The sequence below is a fragment of the Amia ocellicauda genome, chromosome 5 (genome assembly GCF_036373705.1).
Source record: "Amia ocellicauda isolate fAmiCal2 chromosome 5, fAmiCal2.hap1, whole genome shotgun sequence".
NCBI classification, from domain to species: domain Eukaryota; kingdom Metazoa; phylum Chordata; class Actinopteri; order Amiiformes; family Amiidae; genus Amia; species Amia ocellicauda.
The window spans coordinates 48508859-48534244 of NC_089854.1; the positions used below are offsets into that span (position 1 = coordinate 48508859).

Consider the following 25386-nt stretch of genomic DNA (forward strand, 5'->3'; position numbering starts at 1 on the left):
TTTCTGTTAACATTCCTACTGCTGACAGATTCTATTTACAGATGGTACTACAAGGTGCAAGGTGTGGAGCTCTTGCTGTACATGCAAAATATTATTCACAATCAGGTTCCACAATCAATATTTTTGTAATTACTTTCATCACTTTGTAGGATAAAATGTTTAAGGTTGGCACACAGCTGATGGGGCAGGATGAAAAAGTTGTCACATCTACAGGTTCCAACTTCACATTTAATGGCTATCAGGTCAGTGCATTTGTTTTCTTCTTCCCTTTCTGTCTCTCCTGTAGGAAGAACACCTTTTCAGGGTTAGGTGCTGAATATTGCAGTAATTTTGAGCTTACTGCTTCTCACTGTCAACCAGCTCTCGAGACTGCTGGCAGAAGTAGCATTGTGTTTCTTTGCATTGGAAGTGAATTGTAAGCTCACAGAGAGCCCCCCTCTCCTGAGGAACACAAGCAAGGCAGGTGCATATTGCACCCAATCCGTGCGGTTCTACATGCATCGAAGCAGCTAGTAGAATAAAATGTTATACAATGGGGGCTGCCCCTGTAGGCATATGCATTGAGCCTTTACAATATTAGCCCCCCATTGTAGTGTATGGACCAACTACTCTTCAGCTCTTCGTTAGTCCCAGATGGCATACAAATGCTGCTTTAGCCTACGTTTTCCCAGCCTCCCAGTAGCCAGCATCAACTTGCTTCAGCCTGACTTGTCTCAGCACCTAGGTGCCGCACACAGCATGATTCACCCTCCGGCTATGCACCGTCAGAAACCCATATTGCTTTAGCCTTAGTGGTCTCAGTTTTGTGTGTTGCAGCCCTCAATTTCTGCAGTGTCGAGGGGAAAAATGGATAGGCTACATTTTAAACGGGTTGTGTTTTGAAGGTGCCTTTATGTAGCTTTATGTATTGGGGGGGAGGGTAGGTGGCAGACTATAGTGCGGGGCTATGGATGAATTGTCGGGTGAGGGGGAATGAAATAGCAGTGGCTATTAAAGCCCCTCCCCTCTGCACGTCACTGTTTTCCATCCAGATTCTACCATTGATGCCCTATTGTGTCAATCAGTGACGAATATTTGACTTGCATAATTATAGTCTTATTTATATTCTTGTGAAAGACGCATCAGGCATGGTTTCCATGACAACAACCAGTTGCTGTGTCGTCCATGTGTGCGATGACAATGGCCAGGTTTTTGGGTTGGAGCTGCAGAACAGCTTTGCATTTTTAATTGGGCCATATCTGTCAGAGATATATGACGTTACACCCTGTTTATAGTCAAAAAGCAAGAGATGCTAGCCTAAATCAAATTTAATACATAATAAAATTGGATAAGGTGAAATGGATGTATTCATAGTTGTATAGATATATAGAAATGTAACGATACATCGATAAAGGGGTAATCTAACCATGGGGGAGCACTAGTTTATTCTAAAGCAAGTGAATAGCGGCTCCTGGAGGTGTGGAGCAGGTGGGCTAAAGCTTGCTGTGTGCGGTGTCTGAGTGCTGAGAGAAGTCAGGCTGAAGCAAGTTAATGTAGGTTTCTGGGGGCAGGGAAAATGTTGGCTAAAGCAGTGTTTATATGCCATCTGGGACTAGTGGACAGTTGCGTTAGTTGTACTGTTAAGAGTTAGTCTGTACTTTAAAGCAGGAATTCCCTGCAGATGATCGTTCCCTTAGGATTCAGTCTGATTCCTGATGAGTCAGGGAGATGACCGCTGGTTGCGGATGGAATCTTGCATTGACGGGTTCGTGATCAAACTGTTGAATGTTCCTATTTAGGCCTCTTGGCATTTAAAGGGGTAGAGCAGTGGGCATCTAAGCAGTCAGCCAATGTTACTGCTGCCCCGACCTTGCTGACCTCCAGGGATGACGTGTGACAGTGGAGTCTGGACCCCAGAAATACAGCATAGTGTCTCCCTAGCTGTCATGCAGTCAGGAGTGATGACAGATACCATTGTAGGAACCGAGGATGACACCGTGCCAGTCAGCATGCAAAACAACCTTTGGCAATTTATTATTGCATATGACAGTGTCTCATAGCTGATCAAACAGTCAGAAGTTACAAGCACAGTCAGCCGAGCATGTTCTTAAACCTGGATGTAAGAGTTTGTTGCTGATGCTCCATCTCCATGTTTAATTGTCGATTTATGTGTTGCTGATTGTATTTTAATGTATCATTTACCATTAAGCTTCTGACAGATTTCAACAAAATGCTCTAACCCTACCTTTTCTCTTGTTCCCTTGTGTAGTTCTCCTATGACAAAGGGCAGACATATAACATGTTGTTGTATGTGAAAGAAGGGGAGAGCGGGAATAAGATTGACAGCATGCTGAATGGTGAGTCTGACGTGATACAGTAGTTTTATAGAGGTCTCCATAGGGGAATTTATTATTTATTTGCATGCTCTATCAAGCGTTGTACATGTACATTGTGTGTGTGTGCATGTGTGTGTATATATGTGTAATATATATTTGTTTTATCAGTTTGGAGTACAGAAATTCCTATTTGAAAGTTTCTTGTTTCTGTAAACTCAGGTGGCAACAAAAATGTGGAAACTTTGCATTGGGGTGAATTTTGCAAGGCACTTGCATATAGCCTACACGTCCCCCCGAATTTTGAGAGAATGTTACATTGTGCCCCCAATAATGTATGCCTGGCTACATAGGTGTAGGGGACGCGTTCTCCCCTAACTATGAAACCAAACCTACGCCACTGTAGATGCATATAGATGAATAACCTCCCCATTGTACTAGTATTGTATAAGGCATGTTGATTTGTTCACCATCAGCTTGGTAGCACTGACGTTTGTTTTATTTTATATTTTCCCACCCTCTGCAGTAACTCTGTACAACTGCTCATTTGGCCGTGAGGACTGTAGCCTGTGTAAGAATGCAGACCCTCAGTACAACTGTGTGTGGTGCGACACAACCAAATCCTGCTTGTACAGTAAGCTGTGTACCAATGAGCTGCAGGAGTGCCCAGCACCCACAATTAAAAATGTGAGTTCTCTCTCCCTCTCTCTATTAGAAAACCCTAATGGATTTTACTACCATTAATCGGTCTTAACATGTCTGTACCTCTTCAGGCAATCAGCCCTACTTCAGTTATTTCACACAATTACTGTCCTGGATATTTTGTTACCCCTCTATACATTTTTGCTTAAACTGCAGAATAAACATGAGTGTGTACTTCCCTGAATGTCCTTGTTTAGATTATACCATTGTATGGACCTCTGCAAGGGGGGATTTATGTGACAATACAAGGGTCCAATCTGGGCATCAAGACGGAGGACATTAAAAGCATCACAGTGGCTGGTATTAACTGCACCCAAAAGACGGAAAGATACTCTGTGTCTACCAGGTAAGTTGAGTGAGAGGAAGTTAAGGTTTTTGGTCAACTGGAAATGAGGAAAAAATAAGTGATGAACTAGAGCAGTCTATTTCCTGTCCTTATGTTTGTAGCTTATTGATCTCTAACTTTTTAATGAAAATCCTATTAAATCAGTGTTCATTACAGGGTTCGTACTGGTGCTTGAAATCCTCGAAAATGCTTGAATTTTAATGTGGTATTTTCAAGATTGTGAAAGTGTTTAAATTGTGAATAAAGTGCTTGAATTTTGTTATTGTAATTTAGGTAAGTTTGCTAATTACTCTCACAATAAGTCTGCAATCTGATTAAATTAATTAACTTTGGGGTATAAGTAGTTGGAGAGTTGATTGCTTTATGCCGCGGTCAATACGACTGTTTGATCTGTTGGTGTGTTTTGATGTGGCTGCGAGTGTGAGCTGCTGAATGATGGGAATGAGAGAGAGAGTGGGCATTGTCGCCTAATGTAGGAAATATGCTGGGACGGTGCCATAACGATGCGTGGTTCAAAAATGAGAAATATAAACTATTGGAAAACAAGGTCCAAATCCACAGAAAGTATATTGCAAGGTCTGCAAGAAAGAGATTCAAGTTTTCTCTATGGGAGAGTCGAGTCATGCCAAATGTAAACTGTAAGGAATTTTCCATAATTTCTAGACCTGAACGACCACTCTAGGCCTATATTTGATGGTATGCAGACAATTATTCCCTCTATGACCCCTCTCTCTGTGCACATTAATTTATCTGCATATCAGTGTAGTGTGTGTGTGTGTGTGCTCTACACACATAATTGGACAGCCATGTATGTTTCACCTGTAGGCCTGTATAGCCTAATAATTACATTTTTTAAAGTGTAGGTATAGCCTACCAGTGGAATAAAAAAAACAATGGGAAGAGTGGAATGTCACACTTTTGTTAAACATTTGTAGCCCCACCTGTGAGCACTGCATTTAACGTTGTGAGGCAATTACAGATAGTGTTTGTGAAATGTTCATGCTATACAATTTTGTAGTTACTCTATTAATATAGCTAATTGATTATGTAAATATATTTAGTCTTTTGAGAAATAAAAATATTTTTTTCTGTATTGTATTGTAGTCCAAAGACCATTTGTATTTCTAGGGTATGGGTAATCTCACGATACTATAATTGCAGAGGAGGCAAAGAAACCTAAAAATAGCATATTGCTCGTACAAGTGAATCTGAACAAAATGTGCGTCTCTTATGTTAAAATTACGCTTCTGCAATCATACCAGTAGAACAACCGCAACAAAGAGAGAGAGACTCCGATACCTTCGCAGGGGAAGAGTGGTGTTAGGGTACAACGCTTCAGTTGAAGCAACCCTTCGGATCCCAGTGAATCAGGCAGTCAGGCCAGTCAGTGTTTCAGCTACAGGGGAGACTGTTCAGCAGGAGACGAGCGCTCGGGAAGAAAAATGCACAGACACAGAAGTAGTCCGTTCGTTTATCTTCCGTTTATTGAAAGTTTCACACAGCATTTATACAGTCTAACAAACATCTTCAGTGACAGTTACGGGGCAGTCCCGATACGTAGTTACACAACATAATAGTACTGATTCATTGGCTAAGGCGTTTGGGAAAGAAAAAGGTTTGCAGTGTTCCCACAAGCAGGTGCACATGTCATGCCTCGTGGGAATGTTATTGTCCGAGGATGTGTGTAACCCATAATATATTTGTGTTTCGGGAAGGGGAAAGTGTAGCACATACTGTACGAACAACATGTTTTGTGTCTGCCATAGTTGCAGGGATTACAAGCAGTTCTGCAAGCTATTTCAGCAGTATGCATAAGACATAGATAATAACACAGTTCCTAACTAGTAACTTACTGGAAAGTTTCCTATATTTTCTAACAGTTATACAGTGGGTATATACAATACATAGGAGGCAATTTTAGTGTCATTCAGCACTGGTACAAGGCAAAACAAAAGCACAAAACAAAAACAAAGTTTCTAAAATTAGGTCTTCGTTTAACCCCAGCAAAACAAAATAATTTGTCCAGTACAAAGTATTTACAAAATATAATTTGGATTAGGTGGGGGGTGAAAGGAGTGAAAAAATGGCGGTATGTGGACATGTTGATGGTTATGTATTCTTATTCAATTATTATATTGTGTAGTTCTTTTAAAAAATAAAATTGCAGAGACCAGCAGATACTAATGCAAAGTATTTATAGCTGAGGGAGATTCCATAACTTCAAGACCTTATACTAGGCTAAAGTAATGTGAACTTATACTTGGTTGTTTTGAGAGAATAAGCATTATGATGATTTGACGGTAATTAGTGAGCACATTGAATGTACATGTTTAAAACCAGTCAGTAAAGATGTTGTTGAAACTCAAGTTACTGTTTACTGGTGTTCAATAATTGTATGAATTATTTGTTTTGGCCTGGTAACATAACACAATGCCAAGTCTACATGAAGGCTCTTATGAAACATTTTGTATGTTACAGCACAATAACATCTGATAGTGTGGTGAAATTATAATTGTATGTGCTTACAAGTGTGTGTGTGTGTGTGTGAAGCTGTGAAGTGCTGTATAAACTTTGACATTGCACTTTGAAAGTGGTTGAAAAGTGCTTGATTTTTACTTTTGAAAGCTGTATGAACCTTGTCATAAGTATAGCTGGGGAATTTGTTCGATACACTTTCCTACCAGGAAGTTCAAGTTACTTGATACTAGTGGCTTTATCTGTTCAATCACACATGTTGAGCACTGGTTGCTTACATTGTTATGGCTATTAAACTCCACTGTCCAGTCATCTTGTAAATAATCCACAATCCATTGCTCAGAGCAGCTAGGTATGTTAAAATGATTTTCCTGGTACAAAACACAGCTGGCACTGTGTGCTGAGTGTTGCTTAATTGATGGCCTGCTCTCTCTAGCATCGTCTGTGAGATTGGCTCCGTTCCTGAACCCATATCGGGAACGGTGGAGGTGGAGCTCCAGGGAGGGAAAAAAGGAACATCTCGTGAGAACTTCAGCTACAGGGTAAGAGAGGCCTGCCTTGCTTTCCTTTAAAAAAAAAAAAATAATAATAATAATCTAACCAAAGCCAAGTTATTGGTTTCATCATAATGCTATTGTGCCATCTGATACTTCATGCTATGGGTGTGTTTTCTGCTGTACCTCCCTAGGAACCCGAGCCTAATAGCGTCTTTCCAGAAATGGGCCCGAAGGCAGGAGGAACAGTGATCACTATAAAAGGCAAAAATTTACATACCGCCACTAAAGAGGATCTGAACATAACTGTGGGGAATGTTGTATGCACTGTGTAAGTACACAATCACCTCTGCCTCTACTGTGGACAGGATCAGGGGAAGAGCATAGTTTCTTAAATTCCTCTTGAATTATGTGACAAAAGTGAACTGACCAGCAAGCTTCTCAAAACTTTCCTTCGTTTTCTCTGTATGATGTCATTTTGCTCTGTGTATTATATTGAATTTTCATTAACTGGGATATGTTTACTGTCCATTGATGAGAATGATCTGAATCTGTCTGAAATCCGTCCACCGCTGCAAGTGTTATATGGACAATTACTGCCTGCCAGTAGAAGGGTAAAAACTGTGCTATAAAGACCAGCTCAAGAAAAATCTATTGAGGTGTAACATCAAGCCCTGCAACCTTGGGATTACTAGTGCAAATCGTCCATTATGGCACCCAGTTAGTACGATGGGAGTTGATGTCCTTGAAAACCAACGTACCCACCAAAGGAGAGCCAAATGACAGAGTAGACACCTACACAAAATTATTCCATTTCCAAGATCCAGTCTTTATGTGCCCCACCTGTGGCAAATCCTGTGTTTCCAGTCACCTGCAGTGGCACAAGCACAACAGAAGTAGCTAGATGATAAAAACCCACCAAGAAACCACTTGAAATCAATGTCATTTTAGTTTCTCTCACTGCCAAGAGAGTGGGTCGCATGTGGATCACTGGACCTATGTGTGTTAAAAGAAATTTGCTTTATAACGTTGTGGTAGAGTGATGTTACTAATTCGGTAGAATTCATATTGTTTTCCTCATCTACAGGGTGCAGTTTGATAGTGAGATTCAGTGTGTGACAGGTGAATTTCAAACCTCAAGCCCCATACTATCCAAAAAGCAGGCAGTTACAGTGAAGTATGGCAGGAACACTACCAAGAGAATTGAGAATGCTTTCTGTTTCTCTGAAAACCCCAAAGTGGAGGATTATGACCCTGGGTCCAGCTTCTTTTGGTGAGCATATGGTTTTAACTTTATATTAAGCCTTTACTCTGTCTCCCAAAACTACATTATTTCTAAGACACCGCTGTCTATATACAGTGCATCCAGAAAGTATTCACAGCGCTTCACTTTTTTCACATTTTGTTATGTTACAGCCTTATTCCAAAATGGATTAAATTAATTATTTTCCTCATAATTCTACAAACAATACCCCATAATGATAACATGAAAGAAGTTTGTTTGAAATCTTTGCAAATTTATTAAAAATAAAAAACATTTGCACAATGTACATAAGTATTCACAGCCTTTGCTCTATACTTTGTTGAAGCACTTTTGGCACCAATTACAGCCTCAAGTCTTTTTGAGTATGATGCTACAAGCTTGGCACACCTATTTTTGGGCAGTTTTGGGCATTCTTCTTTGCAGGACCTCTCAAGCTCCTTCAGGTTGGATGGGGAGCATCAGTGCACAGCCATTTTCATATCTCTCCAGAGATGTTCAATCGGGTTCAAGTCTTTTCTCTGGCTGAGCCACTCAAGGACATTCACAGAGTTGTCCTGTAGCCACTCCATTGTTATCTTGGCTGTGTGCTTAGGGTTGTTGTCCTGTTGGAAGATGAACCTTTGCCCCAGTCTGAAGTCCAGAGCGCTCTGGAGCAGGTTTTCATCAAGGATGTCTCTATACTTTGCTGCATTCATCTTTCCCTTGATCCTGACTAGTCTCCCAGTTCCTGCCGCTGAAAAACATCCCCACAGCATGATGCTGCCACCACCATGCTTCACTGTAGGGATGGTATTGGCCAGGTGATGAGTGGTGCCTGGTTTCCTCCAGACATGACGCTTGCCATGCAGGCCAAAGAGGTCAATCTTTGTTTCATCAGACAGAGAATTTTGTTTCTCATGGTCTGAGAGTCCTTCAGGTGCCTTTTGGCAAACTCCAGGCGGGCTGTCATGTGCCTTTTACGGAGGAGTGGCTTCCGTCTGGCCACTCTACCATACAGGCCTGATTGGTGGAGTGCTGCAGAGATGGTTGTTCTTCTGGAAGGTTCTCCTCTCTCCACAGAGACACGCTGGAGCTCTGTCAGAGTGACCATCAGGTTCTTGGTCACCTCCCTGACTAAGGCCCTTCTCCCCCGATCGCTCAGTTTGGCTGGGTGGCCAGCTCTAGGAAGAGTCCTGGTGGTTCCAAACTTCTTCCATTTACGGATGACGGAGGCCACTGTGCTTATTGGAACCTTCAATGCTGCAGACATTTTTCTGTACCCTTCCCCAGATCTGTGCCTCGATACAATCCTGTCTCGGAGGTCTACAGACAATTCCTTGGACTTCATGGCTTGGTTTGGGCTCTGACATGCACTGTTAACTGTGGGACCTTATACAGACAGGTGTGTGCCTTTCCAAATCATGTCCAATCAACTGAATTTACCACAGGTGGACTCCAATCAAGTTGTAGAAACATCTCAAGGATGATCAGTGGAAACAGGATGCTCAATTTTAAGTGTCATGGCAAAGGCTGTGAATACTTATGTACATGTGCTTTTTTTGTTTTTTATTTTTAATAAATTTGCAACGATTTCAAACTAACTTCTTTCACGTTGTCATTATGGGGTATTGTTTGTAGAATTTTGAGGAAAATAATGAATTTAATCCATTTTGGAATAAGGCTGTAACATAACAAAAAGTGAAGCGCTGTGAATACTTTCCGGAAGCACTGTAGTAAGTTAAAATATTTTGATGTAGGAAAATTGTAAATCAACAGGACTTATATAGTATGATCAATGAGGCTTTGAGCGATTTATTGAGGATAGCCGTCTTGGCAATAAAAGCAATAACCTTGAAAACATCAAGGAATGCAGATTGTGCCTAAAAGGAGAATCGGCTACCCAAGGAGCTGTTCCACAGTTTGATCTTTACTTTTCTTTCATTTATAATATTTATAAATCGTGAAATATTGATAGGATTGGCCTTTTTTTTGATAAATTAGGCTTTCCATTCAGAGATGAAAGGGCTAAGAAACAATGGTTACATAAGTGATTAGTAGCCATGAACATATGTCCTCCATCCATCCTCTCTTATCCTATGTGGAATTACTTCTGTAAATATTCTATAGCAGAATTATCACGTGATCAATATTTTTTTTTATCCTAAATGTGAACTGTTCTCTGTTGGCTCTGCTAAAATGCCAAATTTGTGCAGTGGAGGGAGGAACATTACAGTGACCGGCACGGGGTTCAACCTTACACAGAGTGCACTAATGAGAGTGGTGGCCTCACCCAAAAAGAAACTCGGCTCAGACATGGAATCTAAGCAGGTATGCATGCATGTATATAAGGTTTCACACGGTGAGTCATGATTCATCTACCTGCGCTCCTAGACAAGCAATCGACTATAAGAAATTATGAATATACAAGAATAACTTGCTACTGTTAGTTGAAATTGTTCCAGAGGTCATTTTTCTCTATAGGAAAAGGACAGATATTTATCTCGTTGTTTTTGTTCTGTTACAGCTTTTCATTCTTCCTTTCTCACCTCCTCACCTTATCCTTTGTATTATAACTCTCACTCTTTGTTCTTATCTGTCCTCTTCAGTGTAATTAAATTACAGGTGTGGGAAAATAGGTGTTGCATACCTCAGTGTTGAAATGCTGTTAGCAAAGTGACTCTTCTCTTGTTGTAGTTCGATGAGAAAGCTGAGGAGAAAACGGATGGCATGCTGCGCTTCCTCTCCCCGGAAGTGCCAAAGGAATATGAAAATTACACACTGAGTATCTTCATCATACTCGATAACGTCAAGGTAGACCTGAAGGAGACCAAAAAAGACATGCAATTTGAATACTATCCCAATCCTACCTTCAATATCACCAGGTTAACCATCCCCCAGAACAGCATCATCTCTGTCACGGTAAATATGAACTCTTCATCCCAAAGCCTTGATAATGACCCCCACTCTGATTTCAGTCTTTCATCTTGGGGATCGACCCAAATGTCTTTCCTTTTAGAGACAGGTATTTATACCTCTAATGGTGTAATGAGAACTATTGTATACCCATTGATTACATCTGTGGAAATATAATAAAACACTATTGTAAACTACTACAAATTATGCAAGTTTAATTTTCAAGGAAAGAGGAAGCTTTTTTCTTTTGGTGGTGATGCTGCCATTTCAACATCCTGCCCCTCGTCCAATCAGTAAAACCTGTGCTTCTCTCCGCAGGGCCAAGGCTTTTCCAAGGCCATGACTGCTAGTGAGGCGGAGGCGTTTGTTGGGGACCAACCCTGCAAAGTGACCACACTGCAGGACGACAAGCTTTACCTGGACCCCCCGAAACAGCTGCCCAAGGCCCGGTCTCGGCACACTAAGAGAGACACCAGCTCTGACCTGGATGTGCTGGTCAGTGCGGTTCAGGAAAGGGGTTCAGAACTCAGACTGACAGTAACCAGTTGTATAAAACAATTTCACTTAATTTTCTCCCTTAGTTGTCAGGTTAAGTATTCCTTGAGTTTAATCCTTTGGCAAGTATATTCCAAGTCGAACTGCTGGGTCTGAGAGAGTGTGTTTTGCAATTTCACTGAAAATCACACATTATTCTATAATCAAATAGCTTTTCATAGCGTTCAAGGCTGCATTCTGAATGTTGAGATCCATTAACCAATCATTGAGGTTAGCGTCATAAGAGTGCACTTAACAAGCTATCGCTATCATTTGATTTGCTCCCACTCCAACTGTGACTTGGTAAAAAGCCAGTCCAGGGACTGGTACATTTTGAGAGCTTGCAATTTGCTTGCATAACAGTTCAGTCAAGATTTTGCAGCAGTTCCATGGAAACCAGCCTTACCTGGAAAGTCCTGAAGTTGTTTTTATTTTTATTATTTTGGTTATGGCTGAACAAAGAAAAAAATTTTAGACGCACAATACAACAGCCAACCCGTTATGCAACTACTGTACCAACCCAGATTGAACAAACTAGACCAATTAATTACTTAATTGAACCTTAATTGAAGTAACAATCTGCTTAGATTTAATGTTTTAAAATGTGTAAGAAAAGAGTTGGTTCTTTATAAAATTCTATACTGTTTAAGGCTCTGATTTAGGAAACTTAGTTCAATTAAGGGTTCAATTAAGTAATTGAGGTCTCGGTTGGAACAAAACCAGCAGGGTAGAGGGTCCCCCAGGACAGGTTTGGGAACCAAAAAAGAAATAAGACATGGAGATATAGGTAAATATATCTACTCCATTGACAACTTTTATTTTGCAGTATAGTTAGCCTAATTGTAGTTTTGGTTTGTAATGTTCTCATTTTATATCTCAGTTTATTTATTTGAGAAAACAATATATGTACATATTTTAAATTGTAATAGTTTTTGGTTTTGAACACTGTGTATTTTGTCCAATAAAAACAATTAGATTACAGCGGGGGAAAGGATAAGTTAAGGTGTAAATTAACAATCCAATGCACTGGTGCAGCAGGACTCTCTGAGGACTTGTCATAATGGACAGACTGGTGCAATGGTATGTGTGTACACACTGAAGTCTATACTCAACTTGAGCTGAAAAGTGGCCTCCTCTTGAAATTATGGTCTATATTTCTTGGATATTTTTTTGATTTGTTGTTTATGTTCATTTTGATGTGCCCCTTTACTCTACTGTTACAGATAAAGTTTGGGAAGGGAGAATGGAAAGTGGGAACAGTGAGCTATGAAACTAAAGACCAGGTTCCCCTGCACATTATCATCCCAGTGGTGCTCATCCCAATGCTGGCCATCATTGCGATCTCCATTTGCTGCTACAGGTAAAGAGATTGGCCTCCCTTGGCTATCAGTCCAGTCCTGCTACAGGACCCAGTTGCAAACCTGAATATTCCCTAGCACCTTTCTTTAATGCTCATCTTTCCAATTTTACTCCAAAACTGTCTGTGTGTCTCTTAATATGTATGTGTCCATTCTCAGTTCTCCATTGCTGGTAATGCAAAGATGAGAACAGCTTTGAGTTTAAGGAGTTTTTATCCCTCCATTCACATTGTATAACCTTGATAATGTACACTTATACAGTCCATTCTCCCCAATACGCCCTGCTTCCACACGTTATTCTCACTTCACTTTCACTTAATTCCCAAACCAGGACATGCAGTGACTGTGAGGCCAGTCTCTTCCCTGTCCCTTTCATTTCCCTCCCCCATCTCTCTCCTGTCTCTGTCTCTGACTGTGCTGCTGTGGTTTTCAGGCGGAAGAGTCAGCAGGCAGAGCGAGAGTACGAAAAGGTGAAGCACCAGCTGGAGAACCTGGAGGAGAGTGTGCGAGACCGTTGCAAGAAAGAGTTCACAGGTCAGGGGGATGCTGCCATTTAGCCTGTGTCTCATTGAGTCTTCCTCATAGATCATAGGTTGTCAGCTAATGTTACTCTCTCAAATCATGTAGTTTATATTCCTCATTTTACTCACAACAAGTTTAAAACTAAATTATAGGAGACAGTATCTCAATGGCTGATTGGATTTAATATTGTTATACCACCTTTTTAATTCTGTGAACATAAATGTGGCCTCTGCCCCTGACAGACTTGATGATTGAGATGGAGGACCACACCAGTGACCTGAGTGAGGCACGGATTCCTTTCTTGGACTATAAGACCTACACCGACCGCGTCTTCTTCTTGCCCTCCAAGGACGGGGCAAACGACGTGATGATCACGGGCAAGATCGACATCCCAGAGCCAAGACGGGCCACAGTGGAGCAGGCACTCAACCAGTTCTCCAATCTGCTCAACAGCAAACCCTTCCTAATAAATGTATGTAGAGCACTTGACTGTTACTCCACTGCCACCTCTGAATGTCTGCTCTTCGTGATTTCTAGATGCCGCTTGCAATTGCTTTTTCTCAAAATCGCTTTTCTGCATTTGGTTAGTTTATTCGCACTCTGGAGGGCCGTCCTGATTTCAATGCCAGAGCCAGGGGCTACTTCGCTTCCCTGCTGACTGTGGCTCTGCATGGCAAGCTGGAGTATTACACTGACATCATGAGGACGCTGCTGCTGGAGCTGATGGAGCAGTACGTGCACAGCAAGAACCCTAAGCTAATGCTGCGCAGGTGAGAACACATGGGGACAGGTATAACTCACTCCTCCCACAACATGTCCCCCCTCACATCAGACCAGCGATACTCCTGCAGGTGGTACCTGATTAAAAGATTTCCAGAACGTTAAAAAAACAAAACAAAAAAACAAAAAAAAACACAAAACCCACCCTTATGGTTACTGAAGCCTTTGTATTCTATCTAATTCAAGGTCAGAGACAGTGGTGGAAAGAATGCTTTGCAACTGGATGTCCATCTGCCTCTACCAGTATCTCAAGGTAACCACATTAGACAGATTTTGAATTGCAGGGATTGCATGTTTTTACACTTGACATTTACAGGCACATGCATAGTGGTTGTTTTTTTGTTAGATTTAAAACTTAACATTTTCTAAAAATGTCATAGTTTGACACAAACCTGAGCCTGTGTGCATCTGTGTAGGACTCTGCAGGTGAACCACTGTACAAGCTATTCAAGGCTATCAAGCACCAGGTGGAGAAGGGGCCTGTGGATGCTGTGATGAAGAAAGCCAAGTACACCCTGAATGATACGGGGCTGCTGGGAGATGATGTTGAGTACTCCACTCTGGTAAGCTTAGCTCTTAATGCATACATCACATTTCAACATCGCATACACACAATTGCAAACTTACCGTAGGAGTAAAACAAGGAATTTTAAACACCTACAGTGTTTAGGCGATATAGCCAAAATACAGTATTGCAGTATTTTTCACATTTTTGACGGTATGACGGTATTTTTTATGGCCATTTTATACTGTTCGTAAAGCAAAAGTAATAGGACACAACTGACATTGAATTAAGTTTCCCTGTTCTGTTTCATTTGTCTTGAAACCAAATCATTTCCACACTATCAATGACGCACCTTTTTTTGGGACAGATTCACTAGGGTCACTTTGCTGTGAAGTTTCACCCACACTACTCTCCTCCATCTTGTCTTCATTCATTGGGCATTCGTCACGTCTGTTTGTTTGCCAACACGCAATACGCATGGAATTTATTTTCGAGGCAGCATTCATTCCAAAACAAAGAAGCGCTGTTCTGTGCAGAGATTCATTAATTATAGAATTTAAAAAAATGTATTATTCCTTTGCTGCAATGCCACAGTTAGCAAGCTTGCAGTAATCAGGGTTATGTTACAACTAGGGTCGTCAGGACACTAGAATTTTGAACTTGATACCAGTTCAATTTCACGATCCTCGATACCAAATCGATACCAAACACGCACAAAAGAAAATCTGTACACACAACATACATTAGCATTCCTTTCATAAAGATACACAATCTTCACTCAAGATCAAATGGGCCGGAGCAGTAAACACAAGTATCATAGTATTAAGAAAACTTTTCCCCGAATTCAGTAACCAAGAATTCTTTGCATTAAAGGCGAAAACACGTCAATTATTATCAAAGCAGCGGTTTATATAAATGTAATGTAATGCTAGCTGGACAGTTGTAGAAATTGTTAAATTATGTATCAAGGAAATTATACTACATAGATAATATACAGTTATTATATAATCATGATTTAAATATGATTAAAAAGTTCAGCCAAAAAACGTTTTGGCATCTATCAATTAATTACTGAAGTAATATCCTATACAACTAGGAGGTGATATTAACGAACAGTGTATTTCAAAATTATTATTATTTTAATACAGAGACAGTTGTCAAGAAAAGACTGCGTAGGTACTTTTTCAATCAAAGGCAAAAGCGCTGAATGCTGACACTGAAGTGTGTCCCATTGAGCGCTTTTAGCTTCACCCTACACCCTCGCGTGCACACTCTGTGACGTCAGCACAACATCACGCAAAGTGTACACTTGACGAAGGGAGCAAGTGTGCGATTTTGGACGCAGCTTTTATTTCCAGCTGAGGTGTACGGTGTCACTGCGTGGACAAAAAGCCTTTTTTTGCTAAGTGAAAGACGCAATCACACAATTTTCGTTATACGTAAAGTGCTCCAGTACTTCGATATTACCGAATGCATAGCTCAGAAACAACCATCCTTCCATTTTCAAATCCGCTTATCCTGGACAGGCACCCTGAGCCAGGAATCGAACTCGAGACCCCTGGAGCTGTGAGGTAGGAGCGCTAACCGCTGTGTCGCCCATAACAGTTTCTGAAATTTGGTATTGCGGTATTATCGAAGTATCCGTATTTTTGAGAACTGAGAACGTAATAAAATACCGATAACTCTACAATAACGTAATAATTTGTCATTATCAGTTGTAACAGGGTTATAGGCAGCATAACCCTGTGCAGGCCTGTGTGTGTGACTCCCCCAGGGCTGTTCCTCTTAGACTCTGCAGGTGCTCGTGCATGGAGAGGGCCCTGATGTCACTCAGGTGAAGGTACTCAACTGCGACACCATCTCTCAAGTGAAGGAGAAGATCATTGACCAGGTCTACAAGAACCTGCCTTACTCACAGAGGCCCAAGGCTGATAGTGTGGCTTTAGGTGAGAGAAACCATTCACCGGAGTGCACAGCCTTTAATTGACTTCCTCGGAGCTGCTTTAAGATCTGCAACTACACTGACATTTTTCCTTGTGTTTTGAACTTGCAAACTAGGTTATTTTATGATTTTGTTACTATTGGATTGTAGGTAATAATTAAATTGGTCCTGTCGTATCTCTCTGATTGGTAGTGCTCTTAGTGTCTTGAAGTTAGTTTCTTGGTTCTCGCTGTAAGTGAGAAGTATTTGACATGTTGTACCGACCCTGTCCATAGAGTGGCGCCCTGGTTCCACGGGACAAATCCTGTCTGACCTGGACCTGACCTCCCAGAAGGAAGGCCGGTGGAAGCGTATGAACACTCTGGCGCACTACAATGTGAGTCCTGCTGCACTGCTGTCTTCATCCCTTTCTGACAAATGAGGAGTATTTTATTAGGACATCCTAGCATTTCTTGACTTGCTTTGTGAACAGTCATTGATTTATTATATAGGTGTCTCTGTAGGCAATACAGTCTATAGCCAAACAATTGGTTATAAAGAAATGAACACATTAAACTCGAATTAAAAAATCAATATAACAAATAATGATGGTGAGTAGTTGTGTTTTGATACTGGAAACTTATATAGTGACTAATGCAAGAATAGCTTATTAGGTGCTTTATATACATTCTTAAATTTTCCCACTAGCGAAAAGAATATTTATAAACCAAAAAGGCTTTAAAAGTATATAAATGCTTGCTATTCTTATGTCATAAATATAAACGCATTTATAATAATCTAGGGTAAAAAAAAAAAAGTAAAAATATATGTACTACAACCCAGATCAAAGTGAAAAGAAAAGCTTTATTCAGCCAGTTCACAGCTTTAAATTAAGGATATCCAACTTGCAACAAGTGTGCAGTTTGGATCTGACAGGCCTACCAGTATATTAGATTCCAGGGATTTATGCAAAAGAAAACTGCTGTAGATAAGTGTCAGTAGCCTTGTACATCACACTGTTAACCTCTGTGTGGGTGCATGTCATTTATAGTAATACAATTATTTACATTAAGTTACCACAATTGGAAAACTTTTAAGAGCAGCCTATATTTGTCTCTTGGTGCTGAAGGACTAAAGTACAGGTTACAAAGCCCAGTAAAAAGAAAAAAAAAAATGTCTATTAATAATAATAATAATAATAATAATAATAATAATAATAATATTATTATTATTATTATTATTATTATTATCATCATCATCATCCTCAAATTTAAGGGACTCACTGATTTTATTTATTTTTTGCTTGTCTCACAGGTCCGAGACAATGCCACTCTGGTTTTGTCCAGAGTTCTGCATCCTCAGCAGCCAGACGAGCAACACCAGGACAACCACGAGGAGCGTAAGTATGAGGGGCTCAGGCCTAGGCAGAGGGGGTGAGTTTCACTGTTTGTGGAGCCCGAGCGGAAGAATAACTTTACCTTTTATATACGTTTTCTTGTTTGGTAAGAGGGAAAATAAGTTTGCACCAACTTTAGGAAATTTAAAGGATTTGAAATGTCACTTCCTGGTGCTTTATGAAGGGTTCTTGCAGCAATGCTGTCAGAGTTGGCCTTTACCCTGTTCCCTGAGGAGTGCAGCACTGCTTTGTTCCTGGGCCCTGTTGACAGTGGCTCTCTCTCCTTCAGGTAATGCTCTGCTGGAGGACGACAGGGTGTTCCACTTGGTGCGTTCTGTGGATGAGCTGGATGAGGGCAAGTCGAAGAGGGGCAGCATGAAGGACAAGGGAATGACTAAAGCCATCACTGAAATCTACCTTACCAGGCTGCTCTCTGTCAAAGTTGGTTTTCCCCGTTTCGTCCCTTTATATATGTTTAATAATTAAGCAAAACACGAAAGATTCCAGAGTGTTGTGGCACCCCTGGTCTTGGAGTGATGATAAATCCTTCTGGATTTTGTTATTCAAATGAGTCTCATAAAGGGGAACTAGTGCGGTCCCTAAAATTATGGTTTTATTCATCATTACTTATGTTGCTTTACTAAGATATTAGCACTTTGATTCTATCATATAAGCAACTTTGAACATTTTAAAATCACTAAATAATGGTGGATGTCAAAAGGCATTTCAGGGCTGCAGGAAATATCATGTCACAACATCACGGATACGGGAAAGACAGCAGAAAAACAACAGAAGCACCCAATCTGTTGTTCCCGTGTGATTGCCATCTGATTGTTAGTGTTTCATGGACTTACTCCTTGATAGTAATTATAGTTCCTGAAGAGTTACAGAAAATAGCAAGAGACTCGGTGTGTAGTAGAAGGTTGATTCTTTATTCCGGCAGCTGGAGGGGAGCCTGACCTGAGAAGTTTCCTCAGACAGTCTCAACAATTCTAAGTTACATTTGATATTTTATGGTTTGTGTTTAAGGCAAAGAAGATAATTATTTCCTTCTTGATAGGTGCAAACAAGCTTACTAAGCAAAATTGTAAATAATTGACGAGACATTTAAATTACTTACTACATAGACTTTATGAATTAATAATCTCTTGGTCAAGGATGCCAACTCAGCAAGTTTTGTTAAACAACAAGATGTAGTGAAACAACAGAATACAGAGCCTTAGAGATAAGATAGCTATATTTGAAATGAGAGAGAGAATCTATACTGTTTGAGGGAGGCTGTTTCAGCTTTAACCAGGTCCAAAGTGTAACAGAGAAACAGTCAGCTTTAAAACTCTAGGAATGTGAAATGTATCTAGAAATATTACATTTAGATATTCAGTTCCTCCTGTTGGCCCCTGTGCTGAAATAACATGAATGCCTGGTGGCCGGATTACAATAATAAAAAAAATAAAAATAAACTCCCAGCCCTTGATATGTGCTTCTTCCCTCTTCTATCCTCCTCAGAGTCCATTGGAGTGACGGTGCGTGTTCTGCTCCTCCACTCCTACTTTCTCTTTAAGGTGTATATCAGTATATATGTGCAAGTGCTTATAATGAGTGTGTACGGCGGTTGTGTCGGCGGGTGTGAGTGTGGGTCTATATAGGGGGCATGTTGGATAAGATTCATATGAGACAACAGACAGAGGAAACAGAAACACATGAATAGAGGTGAACAAAACACACACGGAGAGTTCTGCTGCAATAATTTGACTAACATAGTGCTTTTCCACCGCCGGTGCTAGTTTGTAGCCGGTGCCTAATTTCTAACCATTTTTCGCTTTTCCACCGCAAAAGAACTGGTTTCTGGCACCAAAAACTTGCTGGTCTGGAACCTAAGAACCAGTGACGTCAGCGGCCGGGGGGCAGGGTAAAGTCTCCACAAAAAGTTATTTGCTGGAGTTCAGCCGACATGTTTAAAATGCCAGCACAGACGCGAGCAGTCAGGAGAGATTTGATTAAAAATGTGCTAAATCAGCAGCGAACAGCGGTCTGTCAGAGAGAGACACTACAGTAACAATATGGGCTCACCAGGTCAATAACTAGTTAGGAGTTGTCAAATGGCAGCAATGAGAGACGACCGAGCGCAGCTTCCGTGAAAGGAAAGACGTGTTACAGCGATATTATGATGATGAGAGTTAATGCGACGATATAGATTGAACAGAAATGTTGTTTGTTAATGAAATGGTCATTAACTGGTCCGTTGTTACGCCGAATCCAGTGTCCCTACGTGTCATGTGTCCCGGGTTGTTTTGCGCATGATTAATAATTTATGAATATATTCATTTTTTTAGCACAGGGCGAAAACCTACGTATTGTACAGTAAGAGAAGATCAAATACACAGTAAGATCTGTTACAGTGATGCGCTTTGCGAGCGATCACACGCCAACAGTGCTGACAATGTATTATTATTATTTTATTATTATTATTATTATTATTATTACGTATTTGTTAGCAGACGCTCTTATCCAGGGCGACATTCAAAACATAAGAACGTGTAGACACTGTGTGTCTGGCAACAGGGACAATGCAACAGTGATTTGGGACCATCATCACAGACTTCATCATTAAGTACAATTTCCCATCAAACCATTAACATCACCTGAGATCGTCCGACAATTTATTGATCTGCCCACGACTGCGCCGCAAATACCCCCAAAACAGCCGCATCCATAATCAATAGGCTAGCCCAGTGGTTTTCAAACCGGTCCTGGAGTACCCCCTGCCCTGCTGTTTTTTGTTCCAACTCAGGATTTAATTGCTTAATTGAATCCTTAATTGCCCTAACAAAACAATATACCATTCAATTAAGTAATTAAGACTTAGGTTGGAACAAAAACCAACAGGGCAGGGGGTACTCCAGGACCGGTTTGAAAACCCCTGGGCTAGCCTATAGTCATTGTTTTTTAAATAAGAATAAAAGTAAAAATACGCCACAAAATGAATGTAAAATGTATCCACTCATACAAAGTATATTCATAATGAACTGTGTGCGCGGTGACGAATGCATGTTAAATCCATCTTGTGTTTTATTCAATACAGTAAAAGTGTCTGAAATAGCGAATCGGTGTAAATCCCTTAACGCATCAATACAAATAAATACAAATAAAAGGATGAGTTATCTTTGCATATTCGTATAGTTGTATTTTCGTTTGTGCTTGTCTACATGTGATCTCGCGTTTTTTATTTTGCTTTTTACAATGAGTTTGATTGTGATGGTTAAATAGGGTTTCAGAGATGCAGTCGCCTCGGTGCTGATTATTTTTGCCGTGTGTTTCTCACTTCTACTCCGTGCTTGGGAACGCCCACACCAGTTACGTCAGCGGTCGGTTCCAAAACCGGTGGAAAAGGGGGCAGGTTCGCAAAAAGATCAGCTGGTTCCCAGGCCGAGCACCAGCTCCGGCTCCAGCACCGGCTCCTTGTTGGTGGAAAAGCGCTGACAGTCCACCAACTGACGAAAGTTGATTCTCTGTCCCATTCTCAGTCACTATTTTCCAAGGCAGTTACTTTCTTTGTTCCCATTTCCACCTCATATTGTCCTGCTTTTATTTCAGCCTTTGTGTCCTGCAAAGTTTTGTGAAGATCCTTCATCGCGTTTTCTAGCAGCTTGTGTGCTAGGAGTGACAGTGGTGTTGTCAGTGAGCAACTGTCCCTGCCACCATGGTGTGGCACCATGCCAGTGAGAATTCTGCCTGGTATGTTTAGGTCCTCCAGGACCATAGTGTCAGATACCTGTAGACACATAGTGGGCTTGGTAAGGCAGGTTAAAGGTCCGTACCTAAAAAGGGCTTAAGGAGTTAGGAAAAATCGCTGTGTGCTGGAAATCTAGACAGCCTCCATTGCATCCCTCAAAGGCGTGACTGTGATGACGGCTGAAAGGCCAGACCGTTTCATTGCAATAGTGGAAAAGGGGACAGGTATACTGCTGTGTCCAGTCGGAAGACAGGACTGTTGTGAAATGTTCCTATATGCTTGAATCGAAAAGTGTTAGGGAAAATCTGGAAAGGTGTAGAAGCAGGGTTGACCAGTAAAAAGCATTAAATATTCTTCACTTGAGGGCAAAGGAACAGAGACCATGAGCTGATAACATACATTAGTTAGAAATGTAAGAGTCAGCAGTAGTAAAGAAAGGAGTTGTACCCATTCAACAAATCTCTAGCAAGCATCTCACATGCCATCCATCAGATGTGGATTGTGGAATATTGTCAATTATATTGGGAAATTGATCTAAGAAGTAATTTTGGAATGCATCACCTGTCATTTGAGTAGCGGTGAGTGCATGATTAAGGACTTTCAGAGAGTGACTTAGGCCTTGAGTTCTCTGTGATTTTACCCATTGTTCATTATCCCCTGTCCACTGCTGCATTAATGGAGTTGATGTAGGAATTGGCACTACCAAAAAGACCACCAATATCACCCACCAGGCTTCTTTTGGTCGGAGGTCTGGTGTGAGAATGTATGCTTTTACTTTACTTTTATCTGTTGTTTTTACCAGTTTAATGCTGTGGGTTGAGCAGCACATACAATAGAGAGTATTGCAGTTACAGCGGTCAGGGCATATTCTACCTCAGTGTAATCATGATAGGGTCATATTATATATACAGTGGGGGAAAAAAGTATTTGATCCCCTGCTGATTTTGTACGTTTGCCCACTGACAAAGAAATGATCAGTCTATAATTTTAATGGTAGGTGTATTTTAACAGTGAGAGACAGAATAACAACAAAAAAATCCAGAAAAACGCATTTCAAAAAAGTTATACGTTGATTTGCATGTTAATGAGGGAAATAAGTATTTGACCCCTTCGACTTAGTACTTGGTGGCAAAACCCTTGCTGGCAATCAAAGAGGTCAGACATTTCTTGTAGTTGGCCACCAGGTTTGCACACATCTCAGGAGGGATTTTGTCCCACTCCTCTTTGCAGATCCTCTCCAAGTCATTAAGGTTTCGAGGCTGATATTTGGCAACTCGAACCTTCAGCTCCGTCCACAGATTTTCTATGGGATTAAGGTCTGGAGACTGGCTAGGCCACTCCAGGACCTTAATGTGCTTCTTCTTGAGCCACTCCTTTGTTGCCTTGGCTGTGTGTTTTGGGTCATTGTCATGCTGGAATACCCATCCACGACCCATTTTCAATGCCCTGGCTGAGGGAAGGAGGTTCTCACCCAAGATTTGACGGTACATGGCCCCGTCCATCGTCCCTTTGATGCGGTGCAGTTGTCCTGTCCCCTTAGCAGAAAAACACCCCAAAAGCCTAATGTTTCCACCTCCATGTTTGACGGTGGGGATGGTGTTGTTGGGGTCATTCCTCCTCCTCCAAACACAGTGAGTTGAGATGATGCCAAAGAGCTTGATTTTGGTCTCATCTGACCACAAGACTTTCACCCAGTTCTCCTCTGAATCATTCAGATGTTCATTGGCAAACTTCAGACGGGCCTGTACATGTGCTTTCTTGAGCAGGGGGACCTTGCGGGCGCTGCAGGATTTCAGTCCTTCATGGCGTAGTGTGTTATCAATTGTTTTCTTGGTGACTATGGTCCCAGCTGCCTTGAGATCATTAACAAGATCCTCCCGTGTAGTTCTGGGCTGATTCCTCACCGTTCTCATGATCATTGAAACTCCACGAGGTGAGATCTTGCATGGAGCCCCAGACCGAGGGAGACTGGCAGTTATTTTGTGTTTCTTCCATTTGCGAATAATCGCACCAACTGTTGTCACCTTCTCACCAAGCTGCTTGGCGATGGTCTTGTAGCCCATTCCAGCCTTGTGTAGGTCTACAATCTTGTCCCTGAAAACCTTGGACAGCTCTTTGGTCTTGGCCATGTTGGAGAGTTTGGAATCTGATTGATTGATTGCTTCTGTGGACAGGTGTCTTTTATACAGGTAACGAGCTGAGATTAGGAGCACTCCCTTTAAGAGTGCTCCCAATCTCAGCTCATTACCTGTATAAAAGACACCTGGGAGCCAGAAATCTTGCTGATTGATAGGGGATAAAATATTTATTTCCCTCATTAACATGCAAATCAATGTATAACTTTTTTGAAATGCGTTTTTCTGGATTTTTTTGTTGTTATTCTGTCTCTCACTGTTAAAATACACCTACCATTAAAATTATAGACTGATCATTTCTTTGTCAGTGGGCAAACGTACAAAATCAGCAGGGGATCAAATACTTTTTCCCCTCACTGTATGTATGTATGTATGTATGTATGTATGTATATATATATATATATATATATATATATATATATACACACTCACCTAAAGGATTATTAGGAACACCTGTTCAATTTCTCATTAATGCAATTATCTAACCAACCAATCACATGGCAGTTGCTTCAATGCATTTAGGGGTGTGGTCCTGGTCAAGACAATCTCCTGAACTCCAAACTGAATGTCTGAATGGGAAAGAAAGGTGATTTAAGCAATTTTGAGCGTGGCATGGTTGTTGGTGCCAGACGGGCCGGTCTGAGTATTTCACAATCTGCTCAGTTACTGGGATTTTCACGCACAACCATTTCTAGGGTTTACAAAGAATGGTGTGAAAAGGGAAAAACATCCAGTATGCGGCAGTCCTGTGGGCAAAAATGCCTTGTTGATGCTAGAGGTCAGAGGAGAATGGGCCGACTGATTCAAGCTGATAGAAGAGCAACTTTGACTGAAATAACCACTCGTTACAACCGAGGTATGCAGCAAAGCATTTGTGAAGCCACAACACGTACAACCTTGAGGCGGATGGGCTACAACAGCAGAAGACCCCACCGGGTGCCACTCATCTCCACTACAAATAGGAAAAAGAGGCTACAATTTGCACAAGCTCACCAAAATTGGACCGTTGAAGACTGGAAAAATGTTGCCTGGTCTGATGAGTCTCGATTTCTGTTGAGACATTCAGATGGTAGAGTCAGAATTTGGTGTAAACAGAATGAGAACATGGATCCATCATGCCTTGTTACCACTGTGCAGGCTGGTGGTGGTGGTGTAATGGTGTGGGGGATGTTTTCTTGGCACACTTTAGGCCCCTTAGTGCCAATTGGGCATCGTTTAAATGCCACGGCCTACCTGAGCATTGTTTCTGACCATGTCCATCCCTTTATGACCACCATGTACCCATCCTCTGATGGCTACTTCCAGCAGGATAATGCACCATGTCACAAAGGTCGAATCATTTCAAATTGGTTTCTTGAACATGACAATGAGTTCACTGTACTAAACCAGATCTCAACCCAATAGAGCATCTTTGGGATGTGGTGGAACGGGAGCTTTGTGCCCTGGATGTGCATCCCACAAATCTCCATCAACTGCAAGATGCTATCCTATCAATATGGGCCAAAATTTCTAAAGAATGCTTTCAGCACCTTGTTGAATCGATTCCACGTAGAATTAAGCAGTTCTGAAGGCGAAAGGGGGTCAAACACAGTATTAGTATGGTGTTCCTAATAATCCTTTAGGTGAGTGTGTATATATATATATATATATATATATATATATATACACACACATATAATTTTTTTTAATTATTATTATTATTGGATCCTATGTTAAGGATTCCACTAGTGAGTGCTTTGTGCAGTGTTACGCATGAGGCCGAGGCCTCAAAGCAGACGCATTAAAACAACGAATGTCAGTGCATCCTAAATGTGATTCTGTGTGTTGTCAGTGTACTTGGCAGTACTGATCCTCGATCCCAGTCTGCAGAATGGGGTGGATATCAGTCCAGCCTGACCCTGATGGTAACTATTTGTGGATAGTGTATCTATTTCCTTTTGTTAGTGAGGGTGCAATGGCTGGTGTAATCTCCCAAGCCTTTTTATCAATCATGAAGCCTTGTAGCAAATCTTCAGGG

At 41.1% G+C, this 25386-nt stretch overlaps 1 protein-coding gene across 1 annotated transcript in view; it reads left to right on the plus strand.

Annotated features, from left to right (window-relative positions):
- plxnb2b (plexin b2b) overlaps nt 1-25386 on the plus strand; it is a 132559-nt gene that overhangs the window by 94408 nt on the left and 12765 nt on the right. The window contains exons 11-30 of the mRNA XM_066705557.1: nt 150-242; nt 2249-2336; nt 2839-2999; nt 3212-3360; nt 6272-6377; nt 6524-6660; nt 7417-7602; nt 9786-9900; nt 10267-10491; nt 10804-10980; nt 12243-12379; nt 12811-12911; nt 13142-13371; nt 13488-13669; nt 13866-13932; nt 14096-14242; nt 15974-16130; nt 16402-16502; nt 17420-17504; nt 17791-17942. Of these exons, the coding sequence (XP_066561654.1) occupies nt 150-242; nt 2249-2336; nt 2839-2999; nt 3212-3360; nt 6272-6377; nt 6524-6660; nt 7417-7602; nt 9786-9900; nt 10267-10491; nt 10804-10980; nt 12243-12379; nt 12811-12911; nt 13142-13371; nt 13488-13669; nt 13866-13932; nt 14096-14242; nt 15974-16130; nt 16402-16502; nt 17420-17504; nt 17791-17942 (2796 nt within the window). The remainder of the gene's footprint in view (nt 1-149; nt 243-2248; nt 2337-2838; nt 3000-3211; nt 3361-6271; nt 6378-6523; nt 6661-7416; nt 7603-9785; nt 9901-10266; nt 10492-10803; nt 10981-12242; nt 12380-12810; nt 12912-13141; nt 13372-13487; nt 13670-13865; nt 13933-14095; nt 14243-15973; nt 16131-16401; nt 16503-17419; nt 17505-17790; nt 17943-25386) is intronic.